Source organism: Myotis yumanensis, unplaced genomic scaffold (assembly GCF_028538775.1).
Source record: "Myotis yumanensis isolate MYYU_CA2020_CCGP unplaced genomic scaffold, mMyoYum1.0.hap1 SCAF_6, whole genome shotgun sequence".
NCBI lineage: Eukaryota > Metazoa > Chordata > Mammalia > Chiroptera > Vespertilionidae > Myotis > Myotis yumanensis.
Window position 1 is genome coordinate 8,075,062 of NW_027223757.1, and position 21,159 is coordinate 8,096,220.

The 21,159-nt window shown below is 42.0% G+C and overlaps 1 protein-coding gene across 2 annotated transcripts in view; it reads left to right on the forward strand.

The window, feature by feature from the left end:
• The window catches only part of SYNE1 (spectrin repeat containing nuclear envelope protein 1), a 384,525-nt gene that overhangs the window by 162,194 nt on the left and 201,172 nt on the right, over nt 1–21,159 (forward strand). For both annotated transcript variants that reach the window (XM_070417448.1, XM_070417449.1), the window contains 10 exons: nt 495–698; nt 1,651–1,858; nt 2,683–2,795; nt 4,129–4,334; nt 5,339–5,494; nt 9,617–9,908; nt 11,053–11,225; nt 14,055–14,364; nt 15,268–15,432; nt 17,295–17,651. In XM_070417448.1, the coding sequence (XP_070273549.1) occupies nt 495–698; nt 1,651–1,858; nt 2,683–2,795; nt 4,129–4,334; nt 5,339–5,494; nt 9,617–9,908; nt 11,053–11,225; nt 14,055–14,364; nt 15,268–15,432; nt 17,295–17,651 (2,184 nt within the window). The remainder of the gene's footprint in view (nt 1–494; nt 699–1,650; nt 1,859–2,682; nt 2,796–4,128; nt 4,335–5,338; nt 5,495–9,616; nt 9,909–11,052; nt 11,226–14,054; nt 14,365–15,267; nt 15,433–17,294; nt 17,652–21,159) is intronic.

The window sequence follows — 21,159 nt, forward strand, 5'->3', positions numbered from 1 at the left end:
GAGAACCAGCCTCCCCAAATACTTAGAGTGGGAGACAGAAAGGAAAGTGCTTTAGGATCAAATCCTATGATGGCGGCGGGGCGCTTGTCCAAAGTAGTGGTCACATCAGGACAAAATATGTGAGTGTTTCCCAGGGAGAATGAGGAGCAGGTTTTCAGTCACCTGCTTGGTAACCCGGCGTGAGTCGGGCTGTTTTTGAGATGTGATTGTGTGTATCCCCTGGAACCTCAGCCAAACTGCCACTTTCGCGTCTCATGTTAACTGTAAGCCTTACTCTTTCCATTTGCCGATCACTTCATCACTTAAAATGTTTGGCAGCGTGTGCACACTGATTTTCCGTCTTAGAAAAATTGGATGAACATCCATGGTTACGCTTATGTGGTTTGGTTTGGTTTGGTTTTTAGGATTAAGCTACACATCCACGGAATTCCCAGTAAAGGAGTGTCTGGTTTTCACAGATTTTGATGAAATCCTGCTTTATGTTTTATGTTTAGTTTATAGAAGCGGACCTAAGGCAGAAACTGGAGCACGCCAAAGAAATTACCGAAGACGCAAAAGGGACCTTGAAAGATTTCAGGGCTCAGAGCACACAAGTGGAGAAATTTATTAACGACATAACAACCTGGCTGGCGAAACTAGAAGAGTCCCTGGTGAACTGCGCCCAAACTGAGACTTGTGAAGGGCTGAAGAAAGTAAAGGTAGGTAACCAGCTCTCATTAACTGGTTATACTTCAGTGGGAATATTAGTTCTCCTGCTTTGAGGTGGCTAGACTCGAACCTTAACCTCTGCTCTCAATCACCCGCATTAACACAAGACTCAGCAAAGTAAGTAATGGGTAAAGAACAGAAAGGAAAATGAATAATCTGAAAACAGAAAGCACACATTGCTGTAAGGCCTGCTCACAGGCTGCTATTTATTATTATTATTATTATTATTATTAAGGGGGTGACATCCATAGAAGTGTTTGAATGTCCAGGAATTTTCAGACTTGAATGCCAAATAGTTTTTCCTCACTTATTATTTTTATTGGTTAGTATGACTGATTTTATCTAGCGAGAGATATATTTTTTAATTGCGAAAACATCTCACTTTTATGTCAGTATGTTTATTTTCATAGATGACATTTCTGATCAACTCTCTATCAAGCTTATGAGTTGAGTTGAGTTTTCAACAAAAAATAATATGTTCTTTTTCAGCATATTATTGTTTTGCTGTTCTTGAGACTAAGGAAGTATATTTTTAAATTAACTACTTGTGCCTTTTTTTGTGGCCTGTGACCCGTATGGCCCACTGAAGAATGTGAACTTAGGAGGGTGATTGCATTTGTAGTTCCTAATCAACTGATTAAACCCAAGCTCATGGCTGGAATCCACAAGGATCAATTCAATTTGCTTAAAATGCTAGATTCTCACTCAAATCCTAGCGGCCTCTCAACAGCTGTTTGCAGTTGTTCCCAAGAACTGGGCAACATTCTCCAAGAATCAACACAGAGATATCACAAATATTCAAAAAACAATCCCACACAAATGTATACATTACTGAGTGGATTTTGATAGCATCCGTTTCCAGAGGAAGTGCCATCGTGGAATAAATGGAATATTTCTCTTGCATCTGATAACCATCCTCCATGGCACACTTTTATTCTCTAGGAAATGCAGAAAGAACTTCAAAGCCAGCAAAGCAGCATTAGCTCCACCCAAGAAAACCTCAATAGCTTGTGCCGCAAGTACCATTCGGCGGAGCTGGAGCGCCTGGGCGGGGCAATGACAGGCCTGACCAAGAAGCACGAAGCCGCCAGCCAGCTGTGTTCCAGGACACAGGCCAGCCTCCAGGATTCTCTGGAGAAACACTTCCATGGTGAGCTCCCACAGGCCTGTGCATGAATAGTCTGTTTACAAGAAGGAACCCAGACCAAATGCTGTGTAGAAACTGCCAACAAACGTTTTGCAAAACTTTCCGGAAGAATATCAAGTTTAATTCACTTGGGCATTGAGCTTTGGGCAGTGGAAGTGTCATGCGTGTGCCCTCACCATAAGCAACATTCTCCCTTTCTCCTTGGGGAGGTAGGAGTCTGCCGTTCTGATGATTCGGAATTGCATCTAGATTTTCCACATATAGCGCATGTGTGTGGAAATTACTGCCACTGCTAGGAGGGAGTGATAGTCAACCTGGGTATTAGGAGAGAGCATGAAGCAGCAGCAGCATGTAATTCAGGCAAGTGCCCATCCTATGGATGTGCTGGACTCAGTTTCCCACACGGCTGCCTGTGCTCTGACGTGGACACATAATGACAGTGCTCAGGTCAGCTTGGCGGAAAGAGGAGAAGGTTTCTCTTTGTGCCACAAAAATGGCTTTAGCACCCCTAAAGTATTTCTCCCCTTGCACTCTTCCGGAGTCAGGCAATTAATGATTTCTTTACCAAAAGAGATGTAAGGGGAAATCGGACATTGAAGGAAAGTGAATCTCTTTCCAGTCTTTTCTCTGAGACAATTTCTTGATTCTACTGTGAATAGTCATGGCTGTAGATCATGCTGTGTCGTATATGTCAGATTCTAGATTATTGTGATCTTCCTTCTGGAATGTTTTGTAAGGCACAATGCGATGGGCTGAAGGCCAGAATTAATTCATGGTAGCTCATTCAATGTTTTGGATGCATTTCTCATTCATGTTCTTTTCCAAAGAGTCCATGAAGGAATTCCAAGAATGGTTTTCTGGAATAAAAGCAGCAGCAAAAAAATCATCAGACAGAACTGGTGACAGCAAAGTTCTAGAGGCGAAGCTTCATGACCTTCAGGTACAAACACTGGTATTGCCTTTTCTTCTTCCCCAAACTACACTCAAGTGCGATTGGGTCAGACCTAAATCACCTCTCTCCCCAGATCTATTAATCTTATTCAAATGTTTCTTTTTCCTTATCAGAATTAGATTTCTTGAGTGGTAAGGAGATAAGCAATATGAAAAGTAAGCTGAAATATCAAGTTAGAGCTGTAGAATTTCTAGATCCCCTTCCCCTCTCTTTTAGCCTATTGACTATTTGGAATTCACTCTAAACTAAACCTAATTTTAATTTCTATAGCAGTAAAAACAAACAGTGATATCTATTTCACATTACTATCATGGAGGAGTTTTAAAAAGAAGACACCACTGACATCACGTGCGCTTTTTAACAACCTGTGGTCTAAATTTGAAAATTAGAAATATTCAAATCAAAGTAATAGATATTATAGATTGTATAGGTTTTACTCACTAGGAAAAAATGTATGAATTCAGGAAAGAGAAGGCCATTGTGAAGCAGAGTTAAAAAATAATGGATGCAAGACTAGATTCATACTGAGTTTTGGCTTTGTTTTTTAAGTGGCTAATCTGAGCAAAGCATTGTATTAAGTATTGTAAAAATAATTTTTAAAAAATTAATGGAAACATGCAGATTTTGTGGCCTAATGGGTGATGACAATTATGTAGGTAACTCATTCGCTGTCAGAGTAGGAAGAGTGTCATCATACAGGAAGCTAGTTTCGCAGGAGGCAGGGTGACTGCAGATGTGGAATTGTCCCCTTTAAGGCCTGAGATGCAGTGAAACTCCACAGAGAAAAGTCTGGAACTCAGGGACGAGGCAGGACTAGCACAGCAGTTCTGGGTTCTTTTGCTCTGCCCAAGCCAATGCCCGTGCATATGGTCTTCCCAAGAAGAGGTGCACACCAAGCAAAGAAGGGAACCCAAGTCAGGATATGGTGTGCAGGGCGGATCAGAGGAGGAGGAGGGATAGAGGCAGCTAACCAGTTAGAAGACATCACACTAACCATGAGGAGGTGGAGCCTGCAGTAGGTTGGGATGGTGAGAAAGGGGAGAGACTGAGGACAAGACCTTGGTAAGAACATCCTCCTTCCCAGGTTGGCATTGTCCCCAGTGGGTCCTCAGTGGTTCCAATGCCTGGCTGGCCCGTCCTCAGGGATGAGCCTCAATTATATCCAGTTGCAAACATCATTCTTACTCCAGTTGTCTTCCTTTGGCCCCTGTTTTTCTGCTCTTGCTCTACTAGCTCAGCTCAGAGTTGTAATTAGTGCTCCCAGGCACCAGGGTCTCTGAACGATAGCAAATGTTTATATTACTTTCATTTCCTGAAACAGACCATTTTGGACTCGGTCGGTGATGGGCAGCGCAAGCTTGATGCCGTGACTCAGGAAGGACAAACGTTGTATGCACATTTGCCTAAACAAATGGTCAGTAGCATTCAGGAGCAGATTACCAAGGCGAACGAGGAGTTTCAAGCATTTCTGAGACAATGCCTCAAAGACAAGCAGGCTCTTCAAGACTGCGCTCTGGAACTTGGGAGGTAGGTTGTTTTGATACAGGTAGATTTCATCCTGTACAGAATGTCTTCAGGGACTTAGAGGGAAAAAAAGCCATTGAGAATAAACAAATCTTTGAAATTGTGAGTTTAAATGTAAAGCGTTGACCTTAATTACAGATTCATACTGGGACAATAACTGACTGCTCGAACTATGATGGCATCACGTGGTTTGATTTTCTACACAGAAAATAAAGGAATAGTATTCACTAGTAACTGTGAATGACATGAATTCATACATTTTTGGGGGTCTGTTTGACTAACTCAAGATATTAGAGCTTTGGCATCCAGGTTTTATATTATCTAAGTCTTTTTCTTGAGTCTACTCCTGCTGGGTTTGCGTCATGGCAGAAATACCTCTTGTATTTATGTGAGTCAAGAGTTCAATCAGGAAGCTAGGTCAACATGGGTGAATATAGAATAAGAAAGGCGGGGAAACCTTGTTACTAGGGGGAAAACTATGTCAGTATAATCAAAATGCCTTTCTGGTAGTGGAGTAATTTGCCTGATTCTTATCCAGGTTTCTCAGAATTTACAGTTTTCTAAACATAGAGCCCTTGTGCTCTGGTGCCATATCAATATCCCATAGGATACAAAGACACAGAGAGGACTTCCCCTTTTTCTCACAGGGCTTCCACCGCCTCCCTTATCCATTGACCCCAATTCAGGGTCTCTAGTAAAGCCCAAAAAGTCAAGTGCATGTTGCAGGGGAATGTAATCTTGCTGGTAATTACCACCTATGATAACCAGGTAATCAATTCAGCTTGATAGGGTGATTCATTTCTGCCCGGATTGCAAGAGAAATTTTCATGATTTGCCATTTTGTTACTGAAATAAGCGATCGTTTGAATGGGCTTATTGTTGAGTTTTCTTCTCCTTGAAAATTCATGAAAACGTGATTGTTATAGACATTGTGACCTCAGCTATTAGAATGCATTTATTATAATGATAACCTAAGAATTTCTCTATGGTGTTTTTCTTCTCTTTAGCTTTGAGGACCAGCACAGAAAACTGAATTTATGGATCCAGGAAATGAATGAGAGGTTAAGCTCAGAAAACTCAGGAGAGAGTAAACAGCACATTCCTGAGAAGAAAAACGAAGTTCATAGGGTTGAAATGTTTCTGGGTGAACTCCTGGCTGCCAGGTATGGTGCAGAAATGGAATTGGTCCTTTCCCCACCAAGGACTGCGTGTTTGTCTGGTTGGCTGGTTATTTGGTGTGGTTGGCAGTGGGTTGGTTGGTTGGTTGGTTTGTGGTTGTGCTTGTTTTCATCCCTGAATGTCTAGAATACAAATGATTGTGCAGTGTTTTCTCCCTGGAGAGAGTATAGGGATGGAGGTAAGGGACTGGTCTACAGCTTTGTTACACCTCCCTTCGCTCAACAAATTGGATAGGACACTCATTTCCTGTATTTTTTTATATTAGCCTTTATCATTGTGGTGATGATGATGATGATGATGATAACACTTTCTTCTTAGAGATTATTGTACAGATATAAGGTGATTAAAAGTTATTCTTCATTTACAAAAATAATGCTATAGATCCCAATTTCCATATATTCTTCATACATGTCAGCCTCCTGTCCCATTTCTAATTCACCTCATTCTCACAAAATTCTTTGTAAAACAAGAGGGATTGTCATTAAGTCTGGCTGTCTTGGAGGCTCCCCTTCTCCTTTACAGCATTTGCCTCTGCATTGCTTTCTAACTGACCAAATGATTCTGGCTCCTTTCCCAGGCCAGGTTCTCAGGCCTGACTTTCAGGATGTTGAACCATGCTTCACTCCTGGCATTTTCAGTTGCTTCATTGAAATTCTACCTTTGGAAAGGGTAGTGCAATTTGACCCAAAATTCTTTAGCTACCCTCTTAAAGAGTAGATACAATCATCTGTAAAGCAGTAGAGGCTAGCACCAGCCTGCTTCATCAGACAAATTAGCAGCAGTGATCAACTAAGTGAAAACTGCCTAATTCAGAGTAGACCAGCGGTTCTCAACCTGTGGGTCGAGACCCCTTTGGGGGTCAAACGACCCTTTCACAGGGGTCATCTAAGATCATCAGAAAACACATATATAATTACATATTGTTTTGCTATTAATCACTATGCTTTAATTATGTTCAATTTGTAACAATGAAAATACATCCTACATATCAGATATTTACATTACGATTCATAACAGTAGCAAAATTACAGTTATGAAGTAGCAACGAAAATAATTTTATGGTTGGGGGGTCACCACAACATGAGGAACTGTATTAAAGGGTCACAGAATTAGGAAGGTTGAGAACCACTGGATTAGACCCATTCCCTGTTTCCACCGAGTCCTCTTTTTGGTCAGACATGCTGAGTGTTTCTAGTCTTGAAAAACAAACATGCAAACAAGTGCACAATAGAACCCATACTAACAACTACTGCTGGTGTGCTAGTTTGATGACTATTCTAAAATTTCCCTGGGATGCTCTGGCCCCACCTCTTAGCAGTTACCAAGGAATAAACACTTTGTTGACTCTGTGTACTCCAGTCCTCTACAATGAGTTTCTCAAGGCCAGGGACCATCAGGTCTTTATCATCTATAGATTGCCATAGTCTAATACAATGTCAGAAAAATCCTATATAACAAAAGCCTAATATGCTAAGTGCCTGGTTGTCCAGTCGGCCATTCACCCAATCAAAGCATAATATGCTAATGATATGCTCAGGCTGTTCAACTGCTCACTATGACATGCACTGACCACCAGGGGGCAGACAGTCGACCTGTTGACCAGTCACTATGATATGCACTGACCACCAGGGGCCAGATGCTCCAACCAGTAGGTTAGCTTACTGCTGGAGTCTAGCTGGTTGGGACTGAGCGAGAGAGGCCAGACATGCCCTGGAGACTTCCCACTGTCCCACCCTGGCTGGCCAACCTCCCATGTCCCTCCCCTGCCACAATCAGCCATAGGTGGCGTCCCTCGGCCTTGCCTGCATCCTTTTGCAATCCAGGACTTCTCGGGGGAGTCAGAGAGCTGGTTTCGGCCCCATCCCACAGGCCAGGCCGAGGGACCCACTGGTGCACAAATTCGTGCACCAGGCCTCTAGTAGAATATATTGCCGAATTAACAGAATAATAATATCATTCTACATATATAACTTTCTGCAAGTTACAGTGCACTTTTTGTGCTTTAAAATCTTGACTCTTGCCGAACCGGTTTGGCTCAGTGGATAGAGCGTTGGCCTGCGGACTCAGGGGTCCCAGGTTTGATTCCGGTCAAGGGCATGTACCTTGGTTTCGGGCACATCCCCGGTGGGGGCGTGCAGGAGGCAGCTGATCGATCTCTCTCATCGATGTTTCTGACTCTCTGTCCCTCTTCCTTCTTCTCTGTGAAAAATCAATAAAATAAATTAAAAAAAAAAAATCTTGACTCTTGTCTAGATACAATAGAACATAACCTACTTCTCTCCTCCTTCCATATTGTTCTTGATCTGATATTCCATGATCAGAGCTAAGAGTCCTTAGTATATTGGTTCCCAGTTTCCTTCTAACTGGCTACTCTGTACACTCCCAGTGAGGGTCACTCAGGTGCTTAGCTGGGTCACCTGACTCCTCTCACCTGCTTGTCATTTGTTCCTCTGTTGTGGTTGTTTTTAATATTTCTAGTACACACATTTTGGAGGGATGCCCTCCATTTTTTTAAAGTACCCTAAACTTGAGACTCATTGAATTTTTATCATCCACTTACCAATTCTTCTTGAAATAACAAGTGGTATCTATTCTCTTGAATTATTATTTAACTCACATCATTGCTTACACTACCTCTTGTCTCATCAAACAGATTACCAGAATAAAAATATATACTTTAGAGTAGATAAAATATTGTATAAGTCACATATATCTCACAGAGACCCATAAGGATGCTATTTACATAATAGCTGCTAAGTAAAATAAAAGAGGTGTCATAGGAGATACATTATGTAGTCTTTTTCCACTACTCACAATAGTTTGTGTTCAGACAACTGCTCCCCCCCTCCTGGTTTCCCAGGCATCTCCTGAGAACAGTGCTGATCTGAATTCAGAACCTGTCAAACAGGATGAAGCCTACCCAGCCACAGGTGGTTACACTTTCCCTGGAGCTAATTTACATAACTCCAAGCTGAGATGAGCAGGGCACCTGAGATACAAGAATGACACCCTTAAGCACTCATAAAATGGCCTTTTGAAAGAATCATTGCCTTTTTCTTCTTCTTCTTCTTCTTCTTCTTCTTCTTCTTCTTCTTCTTCTTCTTCTTTTTCTTCTTCTTCTTCTTTTCTTTTTTTCATTTTATCTCTGCCAAACTTTGCACTGGTGCAGGGACATGAGATGATTGTAATAGTCCCGGCTTCTAGAAGGAAAGCTTGTGGATTGAGACACACAGGGTGTGTAGGAGGCTGCAGAAGGCGCCCAGAGGAGGAGACCTGCCCTCCTCACCCTCTCCACCCTCTCCACTCTCTCCACCCTCCTCACCCTCTCCACACTCCCCACTCTCTCCACACTCCCCATCCTCCTCACCCTCTCCACACTCCCCACCGTGTCCTCAGTTATCATGATGCTTCCCAGGGATGCGATGCCTGCCCTGAGCTATGAAAGGGGCAGGTAGATCAGGAGCAGAGGAGAGCAGAAGGGTTCTCACAGAGGAGCCTCCATGTATGTTTAGCAGAGGGTTGGGGGCGTTTCGGGAAGCTGCTCAGGGTTAGAGCATTCAGTGGGAGGGGAGAGATGCCGGGTGGCCTGGAGGGGCAGGCCAGGCCTTTTCTGAAGTGAATTCCTCGGCATACGCTGGGCTTGGATCTAGGTACTGCATGGGCAGTCAGGTCCCCGGATGTGAATTAACTACCTTTGGAGAAACCATAGGAGAAGCAGGTGGCCAGGGCAGTCTCCAGACTCTTCATTTGACTTTATTTTTTAAAATATATTTTTATTGATTTCAGAGAGGAAGAGAAAGGGAGAGAGAGAGAAACATCAATGAAGAGAGAGAATCATTGATCGGCTGCCTCCTGCACACCCCCTACTGGGGATCAAGCCCACAACCCGGGCCTGTGCACTGACGGGGAATCAAATCGTGACCGCCTGGTTCATTGGTTGATGCTCCACCACCCTCCCCACCCTCATAGGTCAGCCTGGCAAGGCTCTTCGTTTAAAGGCGTGTCAGCTGTGAGCTCTTGTCTGTTGAGCGCTCCAACATCAACAATCCTTTGTGACTCCCCGGCGCTGGGAGAGTCTAGCTGATGTTGTTTTCTGTTGTCTTTAGAGAGTCTCTGGACAAGCTCTCGCAGCGCGGGCAGCTGCTCAGCGAGGAAGGCCACGGCGCCGGGAAGGAAGGGCGCCTGTGCTCCCAGCTGCTCACCAGCTACCAGGGCCTGGTCAGGATGACCAAGGAGAAGCTGCGCCGCTGCCAGGCGGCCCTGCAGGAGCACGAGGCCCTGGAGGAAGCCCTGCAGAGCATGTGGGCCTGGGTGAAGGGCGTGCAAGACAAGCTGGCCTGTGCAGACAGCACCGTGGGAAGCAAGGACACCCTGGAAAAACGGCTGTTACAGATACAGGTACACCCCTGTGCCCCAGGACTGATGCGATTAGACTCACAAATGGTTGAGTGGGGTCCCAATCACGTGGTGAGCCTCTCTCTAAATGAGGATTAGGTGAGCGAAATGGGGAAATTGGGCAAAAAGGACTCGGAGGGGATGGTTTTCCCTCTTTGTAAAGGAGAGGAATATGTTTGTTTTAATAGCTCTAAAATATATATATTTTTAATTTTGTTTAGTAAATATTCAGCAAACATTATGAAATAAATACCTAGTTTCCTCCAAGCACTATGCAAGTTGCTGGGCATGCGAATATAAAAATGGGTCCTGCAGGAGTTCAAGTCAGTGGCAGGGGCCAACTGCAAATGTTACAGGCCGTGCAACATGTATGTGGGGCCGTGATTGAAGCCAGCGGGGGTGGGGAAGGCGCAAAGGAGACCACCGCCCAGCCTGCAGCCAGTGAAGGTGACCTTGAAAGACAGGAATTAGTCAGGCTTTGAAGGTAGGGGACTGTTAGGCTTTTAACAAGCGTGTTTTCATTTTCAAAATAATTGCTTTTTACTCTGAAACTAAGTTTCCCAGTAAAGTTACAATGCTTAGGCAAGTAGTCCAAAGTTTTCCAAGAATTTAAACTGGAGTTAATCTTTACTCCCAGATTCTCGGGTTGCTAATATTTAATTAAAGTTTTATGTTGCGGTAGAGTCCAGGCATTGTTGTTGTTTTTGTTTTCATTTTTTATTTATTGTTAACACTATTACAGATGTCCCCCATTTTCCCCTCTTTTGCTCCCTTCCATCCAGCCCCCACCCCCGCCTTCACCACATCATTGTCTGTGTCCATGGGTTATGCATATAAGAATATATGTTTTTTAATTAATCGCTTCTAGTCCCCCCCCACCCCACCCATTCCCCTTCCCCTCTGAGATCTGTCAGTCTGTTCCAGGTATCCATGCCCCTGGTCCTGTTTTGTTCATCAGTTTATTTTGTTCATTGCCTTTTCTTTTCTCTGTTTTTAAATCTTTATGGTTGAAAGCATTACATATGTCCCCTTTTCTCTTTAAGGTGAGTAAGGTATTCCCTACCTTGCTTCTCAGGGAAATGATTATTTTTAAAACTATCAGAAGCCTTTACTATTTCTGCTGACGTGCATTCCCTCTTCTTACTAGGACATCCTCCTGATGAAAGGAGAAGGGGAAGTCAAGCTGAATATGGCCATTGGCAAAGGGGAACAGGCCTTGAGAAGTAGCAACAAAGAAGGTCAGAAGGTGATTCAGACCCAGCTACAGACCCTTACAGACGTGTGGGCCAACATCATGAGCTCCTCCGTCCACGCTCAGAGGTACAGAGTCCAGTGCAAGTGCTTAATCGCCTAACAAAGCCCCGTGGCTTAGTGAAATGAGGGAGCGGTGCCACGCCTCCTGCAGTCGAGTGACCACCCATGTGATCTTAGCTAGTTGTATGCTTGCCTGTCTTCGCCTAAACTGTATTTTCTCTAATGGCAAAGACTGGTTTTGTTTGCTTGCTGTGTGTGTGTGTAATATTTACGTCTCCCATGATATGTCATGAAATTTGGCACACAACTTGAACTCCGTAAAATAGACCCTTTTAATTCATCAAAGCAAGGATATGTGGTCTTGAGTAGCTTTAATATCTTTTCACTTTTTAAAGAAACATAAGGGAAATTAAGTCATGGGCAACTGTGGAGCTTAAGTATAAATCTTTTTCTCAACCCCAGTAATATCACCCCCATTGAGGTTGTGGAACTATGGGGGGAGGGTGTTTGATGGTCACAGGGATGGAGCATCCCTGGCATTTAGTGACTGAGCCCACGAGAGCTGGTGCCCTCCAATGCGTGGGACATTCTCACACAAGCAACAGTCAGCCCTTCCGCCCAGAATGCCTGCGGAGCTCTGTTGAGTAGCACTGCCCCGGGGCTGCTGAGAAAGTAGAGAAGATGCTGGTCGTTACAATAGGTGATGTTGTTGCTGTTGTATTTATGAGTGGAAGATCTTCACCTTCCTCCTTCTCTCAGAGTACCCACAAGTAATCTGGCTGGCTTGTTGGACAAATGATTGTCAGTCAGAATTATATTAAAATACATTCCAGGAGCCATATTCTGACAGTGATATATACTATTAGATCACCAAAGAAGTGTGTGTTCACTATGATCAAAATAAATAGACAATTAAAAGATTAAAATTCATAAAACAAAATAAAAATATTTGCCATCACCCCGTGCAACGTAAAAGTGGACCATGGTTTCAATTAAAATGTGGGAGGTTGTGTTTTGTTTTAGTTTGTTTTTTTCTTTAATATGGAACATTTGTAGTAACTCCCAAAGTCTGCAGAATTTTGAATCTTAGTAATAGCTCAAACTGGTCAGTAAAGAAAAAAACTTCAGATCCCAGGATTCTATTTTTTATATAGTAGATCAAACTTCCCAATGCTTGCCAATAAGCTAGCTTTGTAAAAGTGAACAGGAATAAGGGTGAATATTTTTCAGATGTTAGAATAAAATGTGAAATACAAAAAGTAGATTCAAATCTTTGATTCTTTGCTTTTAGCAAGAAATTAAATTTGACAACTACATATTGAGCAATAGCAATGTTCAAATGACAGTGGGTAACTACAGAGTTTATTTTGTTTTGTGGTTATTTTTTTCTGTGCTAAAAGAATAAAACAAAACAAAGTACTTTTTACCCTCTACGTGCTATGAGGCCAGGGCAGGGTACATTCCAGAAAACTCTGACTCATGTAGTGTTGCTAAGATGTTGTGAGACTATAGAAGAAGGCAGGGCCCAGGGTGGCTTCTGGGGAGGTGAGATTGATTTGGAAACAGTTGGAAAGGATAAGAATGTTGGCATGTATGATGAGGTTCCTACTGATGAAAAATAAACAATTTGAGCCCTGGTTGGTGTGGCTTAGTTGGTTGGGCGTCATCCCATGCACCGAAAGGTCACTGGTTCTATTCCCAGTCAGGTCACATGACCAGGTTGCAGGCTCAGTCCCCAGTAGGAGGTGTGCAGGAGGCAGCCAATCCATGTTTCTCTTTCACATCAATGTTTCTCCTCTCTCTCCCTTCCCTTCCTCTCTCTAAAATCAATAAGAACATTTTTTAAAAGAATGAAACAGTTTAAGCAAATGCTACAAGTACATTTCCTATAGATATTACTCCAGGATTATAGGATTTTATGCAAGGGAGGTTGGGAGAGGTCACTGAAGATGAGTTTAGAATAGTTTTAGAGCTGAATACTTTAAAACTCAGGATGCCAGCCTGGAGAGCCTTTTACTTGACTATCTGAAGAGCTATTTGGTTGACTACTACATTTGTGATTACATTTCTTATATAATAAATGTATTTAGCCTTCATTCCTTCATCCATTAAACACTAAACATTGTGCATCTATATCCGTACGTGAAAATCAATCTAATGATATTATTTAACCAGGAAGATTACCCTAAATTTTAAATTCTAATCAATAAATAATTGCCATCTGGTTTTCATGAAATAAACTGAGTCCAAGATATATATTAAATAAAATTTGCTCAGCCAGCGTGGCTCAGTGGTTGAGCATTGACCTATGAACCAGGAGTTCATGGTTCAGCTACTGGTTGGGGAACATGCCCAGGTTGTGGGCTAAATCCCCAGTAGGAAGCGTGCAGGAGGCAGCCAATCAATGATTCTCTCTCATCATTGATGTTTCTATCTCTCTCTCCTTATCCCTTTCTCTCTAAAATCAATAAAATAAAAATAAAATTGAATTGATGCCCCAGTGCTGATATTTAACAACACAACTCATAAATTTGCCTATTTATTAAGACAATTATTATTTGGAAGACAAATCTCCAGATGCATATATGACTACAACATCTTACTTACATTTTGACATGGATTCACTTTGGTTTGAAGAAACTGTGCAGCGGGTCATAAAAGTCGTGTTTCTCCCTGCCCTTAGAAGCAGCACCCTTAACACGTATAGTGGTGTTCAGCAAGACAGCTTACATCAAGCATGTCAAACTCACAGCCCGCAGGCCACATGCCTCATTTATTTGGCCTGTGTTAGCCTTTGAGTTTGACATGCTTGGCTTACCTGGATGCCATGCTCTCCTAGTTGGTTTCCAGTAGAGCTGTCAAGATAACTTATTTTTCTACTAACATTAATCCCAGCACTTTAGAGGCTGTGATTAGCCAATGGAATGACTACCTGGAGTGGAAAAACCAGTTGGAGCAGTGGATGGAATCCGTAGACCAAAAAGTGGAGCATCCCTTGAAACCGCAGCCAGGTCTGAAAGAGAAGTTTTGCCTTCTGGACCACTTCCAGTGCATCGTCTCGGAGGGGGAGGATCACGCCGCAGCCCTGCACCGCCTCACTGCCAGGTCCAGGGAGCTCTACCAGAAGACGGAGGATGCGTCTTTCACGGAGACGGCTCAAGAGGAGCTGAAAACACAGTTTAATGATATAATGACAGTTGCCAAGGTGAGTGCTTTATATTGAAGGAAAAACTTCAGGGTCAGGTAAAGAATAGCTATGGGTTACATTATTGGGGAATTTGCTGCTCTAAAAACTATTTGTACAATATTATATGAAAATAATTTCTCACCTATGGATGCCCATGCATTTTTCCTTTCTGCAATCTTGGGCTTATTTTTTATTCTTAATTTCATGATTTTTCTCCACTTAGAATGTTAGTCAACCTATTTTCTTTCTTTTTTTGGTTTTTTCTTTTGCAAAATTGTTGAGCTTCAAATATCAGTATTTAAAAGTTCTTTACAAAAAACCAACACAAGTCATTTATTTAATAATAAGAGTTATTATAATAATTATTATTAAGTGGATAATTAGTGAGGGATGTTAGTCAACATTCATTAAGCATAGATTTTTATCCAAAGCTAGACATAAGTAAAATTATAGAAAAATTGGTTTTATCCTCAAAGTCTTTTAGTCTAATTGAGATTTGATATTTTCATTTTAAGATATGAAACACAGAGAAAATTCAAGAATAAGAATGAAGCCCTGGACGGTTTTTCTCAGTGGTTAGAGCACCAAAAGATCACTGGTTTGATTCCCAGTCAAGGGCACATACCTTGGTTGCAGGCTCAATCTCTGGCCCCGTGTGGGAGGCAACCAATCGATGTGTCTCTCTCACATTGGCCTCTCTCTCTCTCTCAATCAATCTCTCTCTCTCTCTCTCTCCCCCCTCATCTCCACCCCTTCTACTCTCTCTAAAAATCAATGGAAAATTATCCTCAGATGAGGATTTAAAAAGAATAAGAACAACATCTTCCTTGATGATTAAGAGACCAATATTAGACTGTTGTCGTGTCTGATTTCACATCCTCTGTCGTGAGGGCCGCTGAGTCGCCTCTGCTTGTTTCCTAGGAGAAAATGCGGAGCGCGGAGGAGATGGTGAAGGACCACCTCCTGTATGTGGATGCCGTGCAGGAGTTCACAGACTGGCTCCACTCGGCCAAGGAGGAGCTTCACCGCTGGTCGGACCCGTCTGGAGACTCGTCCGCCACCCAGAAAAAGTTGTCTAAAATTAAGGTCAGAAAGTGGACCGATACCATAACTTCTCTCTCTCATTGGTGCTGGAGTCTGACATGCCTGTGATAAAGATCCTATAGATTAGATTGTGTTCATTAAAATGTTTCCTTCCTGTTTTCTGGTGGTTGGTGTATATGACCTTGCACCTCGGGAATTCTAAACATAAACAAGAGGGGGGAAAGGAATTCAAGACACTTTACACTTTGGACAAAATGAAACGTTGTCCGTGTGTAGTGTGCTCCTGCATGCAGATGCGCTGCTTGCTGCGGTATGAGACATCCCAGTATGCGCCAGCTTGGAGCTGACAGAATCGCATATTATTTCCCAGCACAGTAGGAGAAAAGTTTATATAATAACTTAGTGAAAAGTTTAATAAGAACTTGGAAGTGTCATTCTGGATGTTTTGTTCTGCTGTCCCAGCCAACAGTACGACAGTATAATGAAAGACGGTACTTTAAAGGATATTAAAATTATCACCTATAAGGGAAACTTAAAGCAAAAAATTCCACACCACTCAGAGAAGTAGAGATTTTCGTGTATTTTGGTTCTTTCTAGTGGCTTGAATAATACATGGCAATGATTTGCCCCCTGTGGAAAAGAGTAGATTTTATTCTAAAAATTAAGCAATGATGAAATCCTGAATGGTTAAGTTTTAGATGAGGAACCAATAGTGTAACTGTGGTCAGGAGTTTAGGACTCAGATTGTGTTCTTTTTGTTTGTTTGTGTTTTTAATAATTCTTTATTGTTGAAAGAATTACATATGTCCCCCTCTTTCCTCCATTGGTCCCCTCCAGCCCACCCCTGTCTGCCCTCACCCCCACCCCTGCTCCCAGCCCCAGGCCTTCAGCACCCTATTGTCTGTGTCCATATATGCATTCAAGGTCTCCCCCACCTTCCCTTTGAGATTCCGCACTCAAATTTTGTTCTAATGTATAGAGATCAGAACATAAAAATCATAAATGCAATAGATGATGATAGCAGTAATAACTATATTTTGAAGATTTACTTCGAAAGGCTTATCTTTTGTAAATCGTATAGAACGTTTTAAATGTGATAATTATGTAAAGGCACTTTTTAAGTTTCTATTATCTGTGTGATCCTTTAAAATACTTCTTTGGCACATTTCTCGGTAATGTTTTAATTCACTCATCCATCCATCCATTTATAAGCTACCGCCTTGTGAAAGAAGGTGAAAATGGGGTAGAGACCCTGAGCAGAGCACAGTCCTGCTTCAATCCTTTTTCACTTATCTGTCAGTTTAGGAAGTGATTTTAACCCGTGTGCTGCAAGAATTTTAAAACAGGCAACCCCTGACTATGTAGTCCGGGGCACTGACCTCTTTTCCCTTAGGTTGTCAAATAATGAAAAGTGACAATAGCCAACACAATAGCCATGCAGTGGGAATGATTCAAAATTGTATCTATTTTCTTGTCAGATTGGCAAAAAAAATTAATATATTTTTTGGTGTGCCGCTGCATGTTAGTAATTAGTTTTTGTGTGCCATGAGATGCAAAAGGTTGAACACCGCTGGTGTGGGAGGAAATATGGATTTGCTTATTTATAGGAGCAGTGCACTGTGGGCCAACGCAGTGTCACACATTCAAACAATGCCTGACTTCAGGGTCCCTGTTTCGTCTGTTTCAGGCCGTTTCGGATTCCACAGCTTCTTTTGCCAGAAGCCCTGGTGCTCAGGATGGGAATTCTCTGCTGTGATAGCGTGGGGGTGGGCGGGCGGCTGGACTCTGGCTCCCTGTGGCACACTGGCTAAAACTCCCCAGCAGGACAGGGTGCCCCTCTGTACATATTTGGAAGCCTGCTGGGACTCGGCCTCCTCGGTTACCATGGTGATATTCCATTACAGGAGCTGATGGATTCCAGAGAGACCGGGGCCAGCCGCCTGAGCAGAGTGGAGTCCCTGGCTCCCGCCGTGAAGCAGCACACAGCGGCCAGCGGGAGCGAGCTCCTGGACACAGAGATGCAGGCCCTGCGCGCCGACTGGAAGCAGTGGGAAGACAGCGTGCTCCAGACGCAGGGCAGCCTGGAGAGCCTGGTCAGCCAGATGGCCCTTTCGGAGCAGGCGTTCTCAGGCCAAGTGGCCGCACTGGAGCGGGCCCTGGAGCAGCTCAGCACCCTTCTCACAACGTGGGCTCAGCAGCTAGCCCTCCTGGAAGGCAAGAACACAGATCAGGAGATAGTGGAGAGCTGGGAGAAGGGGCGCGTAAGTTGGCTTCCTGTTTTCTGTTGGTGGTTATGCTAGAAATTTGGTTTGGTTCTCATCGTCGCTAAACAAACAAAACAACTGAAAACCTTCTTGGTAACTAAAAACACAACATTCAGACTTGGGAAGAAGTAAGTGTTTCTAATTAAATTTGCAAATCAGATCTGTTTTCTTTTCTCATAAGTCAAACTATTCTACATACAAGGGTAGAGGAGAGAAGAAGTTATTATTTACCATTGAAAACAGTTATTGTTAGTGGAAACATTCTACTTTCATTCTTCTGGTGCAAGAGTTTGTAATATCGCATTCAGCCATTCAGTCTGAAAAAAAAATGGCCTGTGGGTAGAGGCATAAATAGACGAAGAGTCATAGCTGCGTTCCTGCCAGTGAATTCTTTCCAACAATTAAATGATTGAATTTTATAGCTTTGAAAGACACATTTGGTAAGCCCCCGAAAGCACAACTAATAGTTTGCACCCTGAGCAGCTCTCCTGTGTGGAGTTTTGACAGCTGTGCTGGAGTTAACGGTTCACAGAACTCCTATGTCATGCTCATGGGTTGCCTTCCGGACTTTTTTTTTTTTAAACTAATGGCAGCTCTTTCAGAATGAGAGAAAGGGAAGCATAAAGGGGGTAGTGAAGAAAGGGCAGAAGCTTGAGATCCCGTTTCTTTCTTTACTGTTCAATGGCATCTTGGAAAGACTTTCTTTCGATATTTGCAGTTTAATAATGCTCTGAATCACGGATGTCCTTAAAAGGAAGTTTTAGTAAAGTAACCTTCTCTGTGGCTATTTATGTTATAAACATTTCAAAATAGCTCCAGCCAGTAGGGAACTCCCGTAGTATTTCCAACATTGTCTTGTTTTAAGTCAAGTATTTGAAACAAAGATAGCATGCCGCAAAGGGAAACTTTCTAATCATCTCTTTATGCTATTTTACTTATATGCTTATAGACTATATTTTGTTCCGATGCCCTTCGTGTCCTTTAGGGTTAAGCACAGAATAAAGTGTAGAAAGCAGTTCTGTAAAACAGGGACAAGGACCTTGGTGATTATTGCATGTGGTCAGTGCTATTGACTCTGATATAAAAACATCTGTTAGGATGTTTTCGTTCTGTTTCCCTTCTTTTTCCCCCATTAATATAAGTGAAATTTTAAAAAAGAAAGATTTGATGGTATTTAAATTATCTGACTATTCTGAGCTATCATTATTTCTTTATATTGATTCTACTAGTAAAAATAATAGGTGAGGCCTGTGAAAGGTAATGCAAAAGTAAATATAGGTTTTTAATGGTGCCAGCAATTCAAAGACAACAGTCTGAGCTTTGATCTGTTTTTATATTTGGTTCTGGGGCGCTTGCTTTTGATGACAATACTACATTACCTCTAAATACTCAGATTTTCTCTTATTCTAATAATATCATTTTATCTAAAAATGGCGATAATAAAAAAATATAATTATGTGATGGGATAAAGGTGTTAGCTAATGTTGTGGTGGTTATCATTTTATTATATATAAATGTATTAAATCCCTACATTGTACACCTTAAACTCACACAATATTATATGTCAATCACATCTCAGTAAAGCTGGGAACAATAATTTTTAAAAAATGGAGGTAATACTCCCATTACAATGAAAGCCTAGGAAAGTTTTACAAAATAATGGATTTGCTAGGGTTCACATGGCTTTGTTTTGCTGTGAGGAAGGGCCTGTCATTGTTAGCAATCCTAATAATAATCATGAGCCGTCACAGGCCTTTGCTTTCTCTTCTGCAATGAAATGGTGACACTCAAGAAATCTTTTTAAAAATAAAAATGGATCATTATCTATAAACTATATAAAATCATGGCACACAAAAATCTTGTTCACTGTGTTCCAAAACTCATATCTCTTAATATCCATGGGCTAATTGTGTTGGAAATTTAGGAGTTTTCATAACCTCCAAGGAAAAAATATTCATTCCAGGACTTAACTGAAACACAGGTGTATAACCTGATATTTACATAATGAAAGATTCTAATAATATGCTTTAATGTATGATCACATTACAGAAAAAATTTTAGTGTAAATTTTTGGTCAAAGCTTTTCGCTTTTTGATAGCACCTAACGTGTAAGTGACTCATGATATCTCTGGATTTGTTATTTACCTCTCTGGTGCATGGTCAGTTTCTTTGGTTATTATAATGCTCTTTCTTAAATAAAAGATTCAATATGATGTAAAATAGTAGTTACTAGTTTAGCATTTGGAGTTTCAGAGAGAAAGTTTCTAAGTATTACTTATGAATTTTGCAAATAAGAATATTTTAGATGCCTCTAGCCCAGTGATGGCGAACCTATGACACGCGAGTCAGAGGTGACACATGAACTCTTTTTTGGTTGATTTTTTTTTTGTTAAATGGCATTTAAATATATGAAATAAATATTGAAAATATAAGTCTTTATTTTACTATGGTTGCAAATATCAAAAAATTTCTATATGTGACACGGCACCAGAGTTAAGTTAGGGTTTTTCAAAATGCTGACACGCCGAGCTCAAAAGGTTCGCCATCACGGCTCTAGCCCAACACTAAGCTAAATAAAGAAGTTTAAAGCGAAGAGAACACCATCCCTCGTCTCAGAGCCACAGTCCAGGTGGAAAGGCCAACAAGTTCAAACCTATTAGAAGTACTCGCTAGTGATGAGTGCCAGGGGGTGCTGTGTCCTCAGTGAGAGCCCCTGGGAGGTGAGAAGGAAGACAGAGAATCCTTAGGGGAAGAGTTACTTGAGTCTTAAGGTCTGGTTACAAATGGACCAGATAGATGAGGTGGACAAATGGCACCATTGTGCAAAATCACTGAGGAACGAGAAAGCACAGGAGAGAAAACTAGAGAACAGAATTCAAATTAAGGGGATACTGTGTCATTCTAGAAAGAAATGACAAAGATGTGAATGGGGGCTGTGAGAGTCAGGATGCAAAGGTAGCTGATGAAAAGAGCTCTCTCTCTAGGACATGGAATAGACCAGCCCTCGTTAGCTGTTGGGTGGAGTGAAGAGGGAGCCAGGCAAGGCCATGGTGATGCTCAGTTTTCTGATTTAGATCAGTTGGAAGACAGAGGTTCCATTTATAGGATGAGGAGTGCAACACACACCTGGCGTGTTGAGAGGTGTGGTTTTCTACAATTCTAGGCCATCTCACGATAAAAATCTCTGGGAATAAAAATAGTAACATCAACAGCTCTCTGAGCAGTTACTCATCTTGGTGTCCCTCATCTTTGTTATTATGATTCACCTTGGTGATACCATGATCCACACACTCCTATTTAAATATTTGGGAGTCATTTACCTGCTAATTTTACTTATAAGGCACTTATCAAGGTGCCAGAATTTGTGTATTTGACACTCAGGATGTCATTTGCTCAGTGTGACAATCCCCTGTGTAGCCATGGACCATGGCCTTGATTTCAGAAGTGTGCTTGTCAAGTCCCAAGACTGTATTTTGGGATAGACAGTCACAGAACTGATTATTCA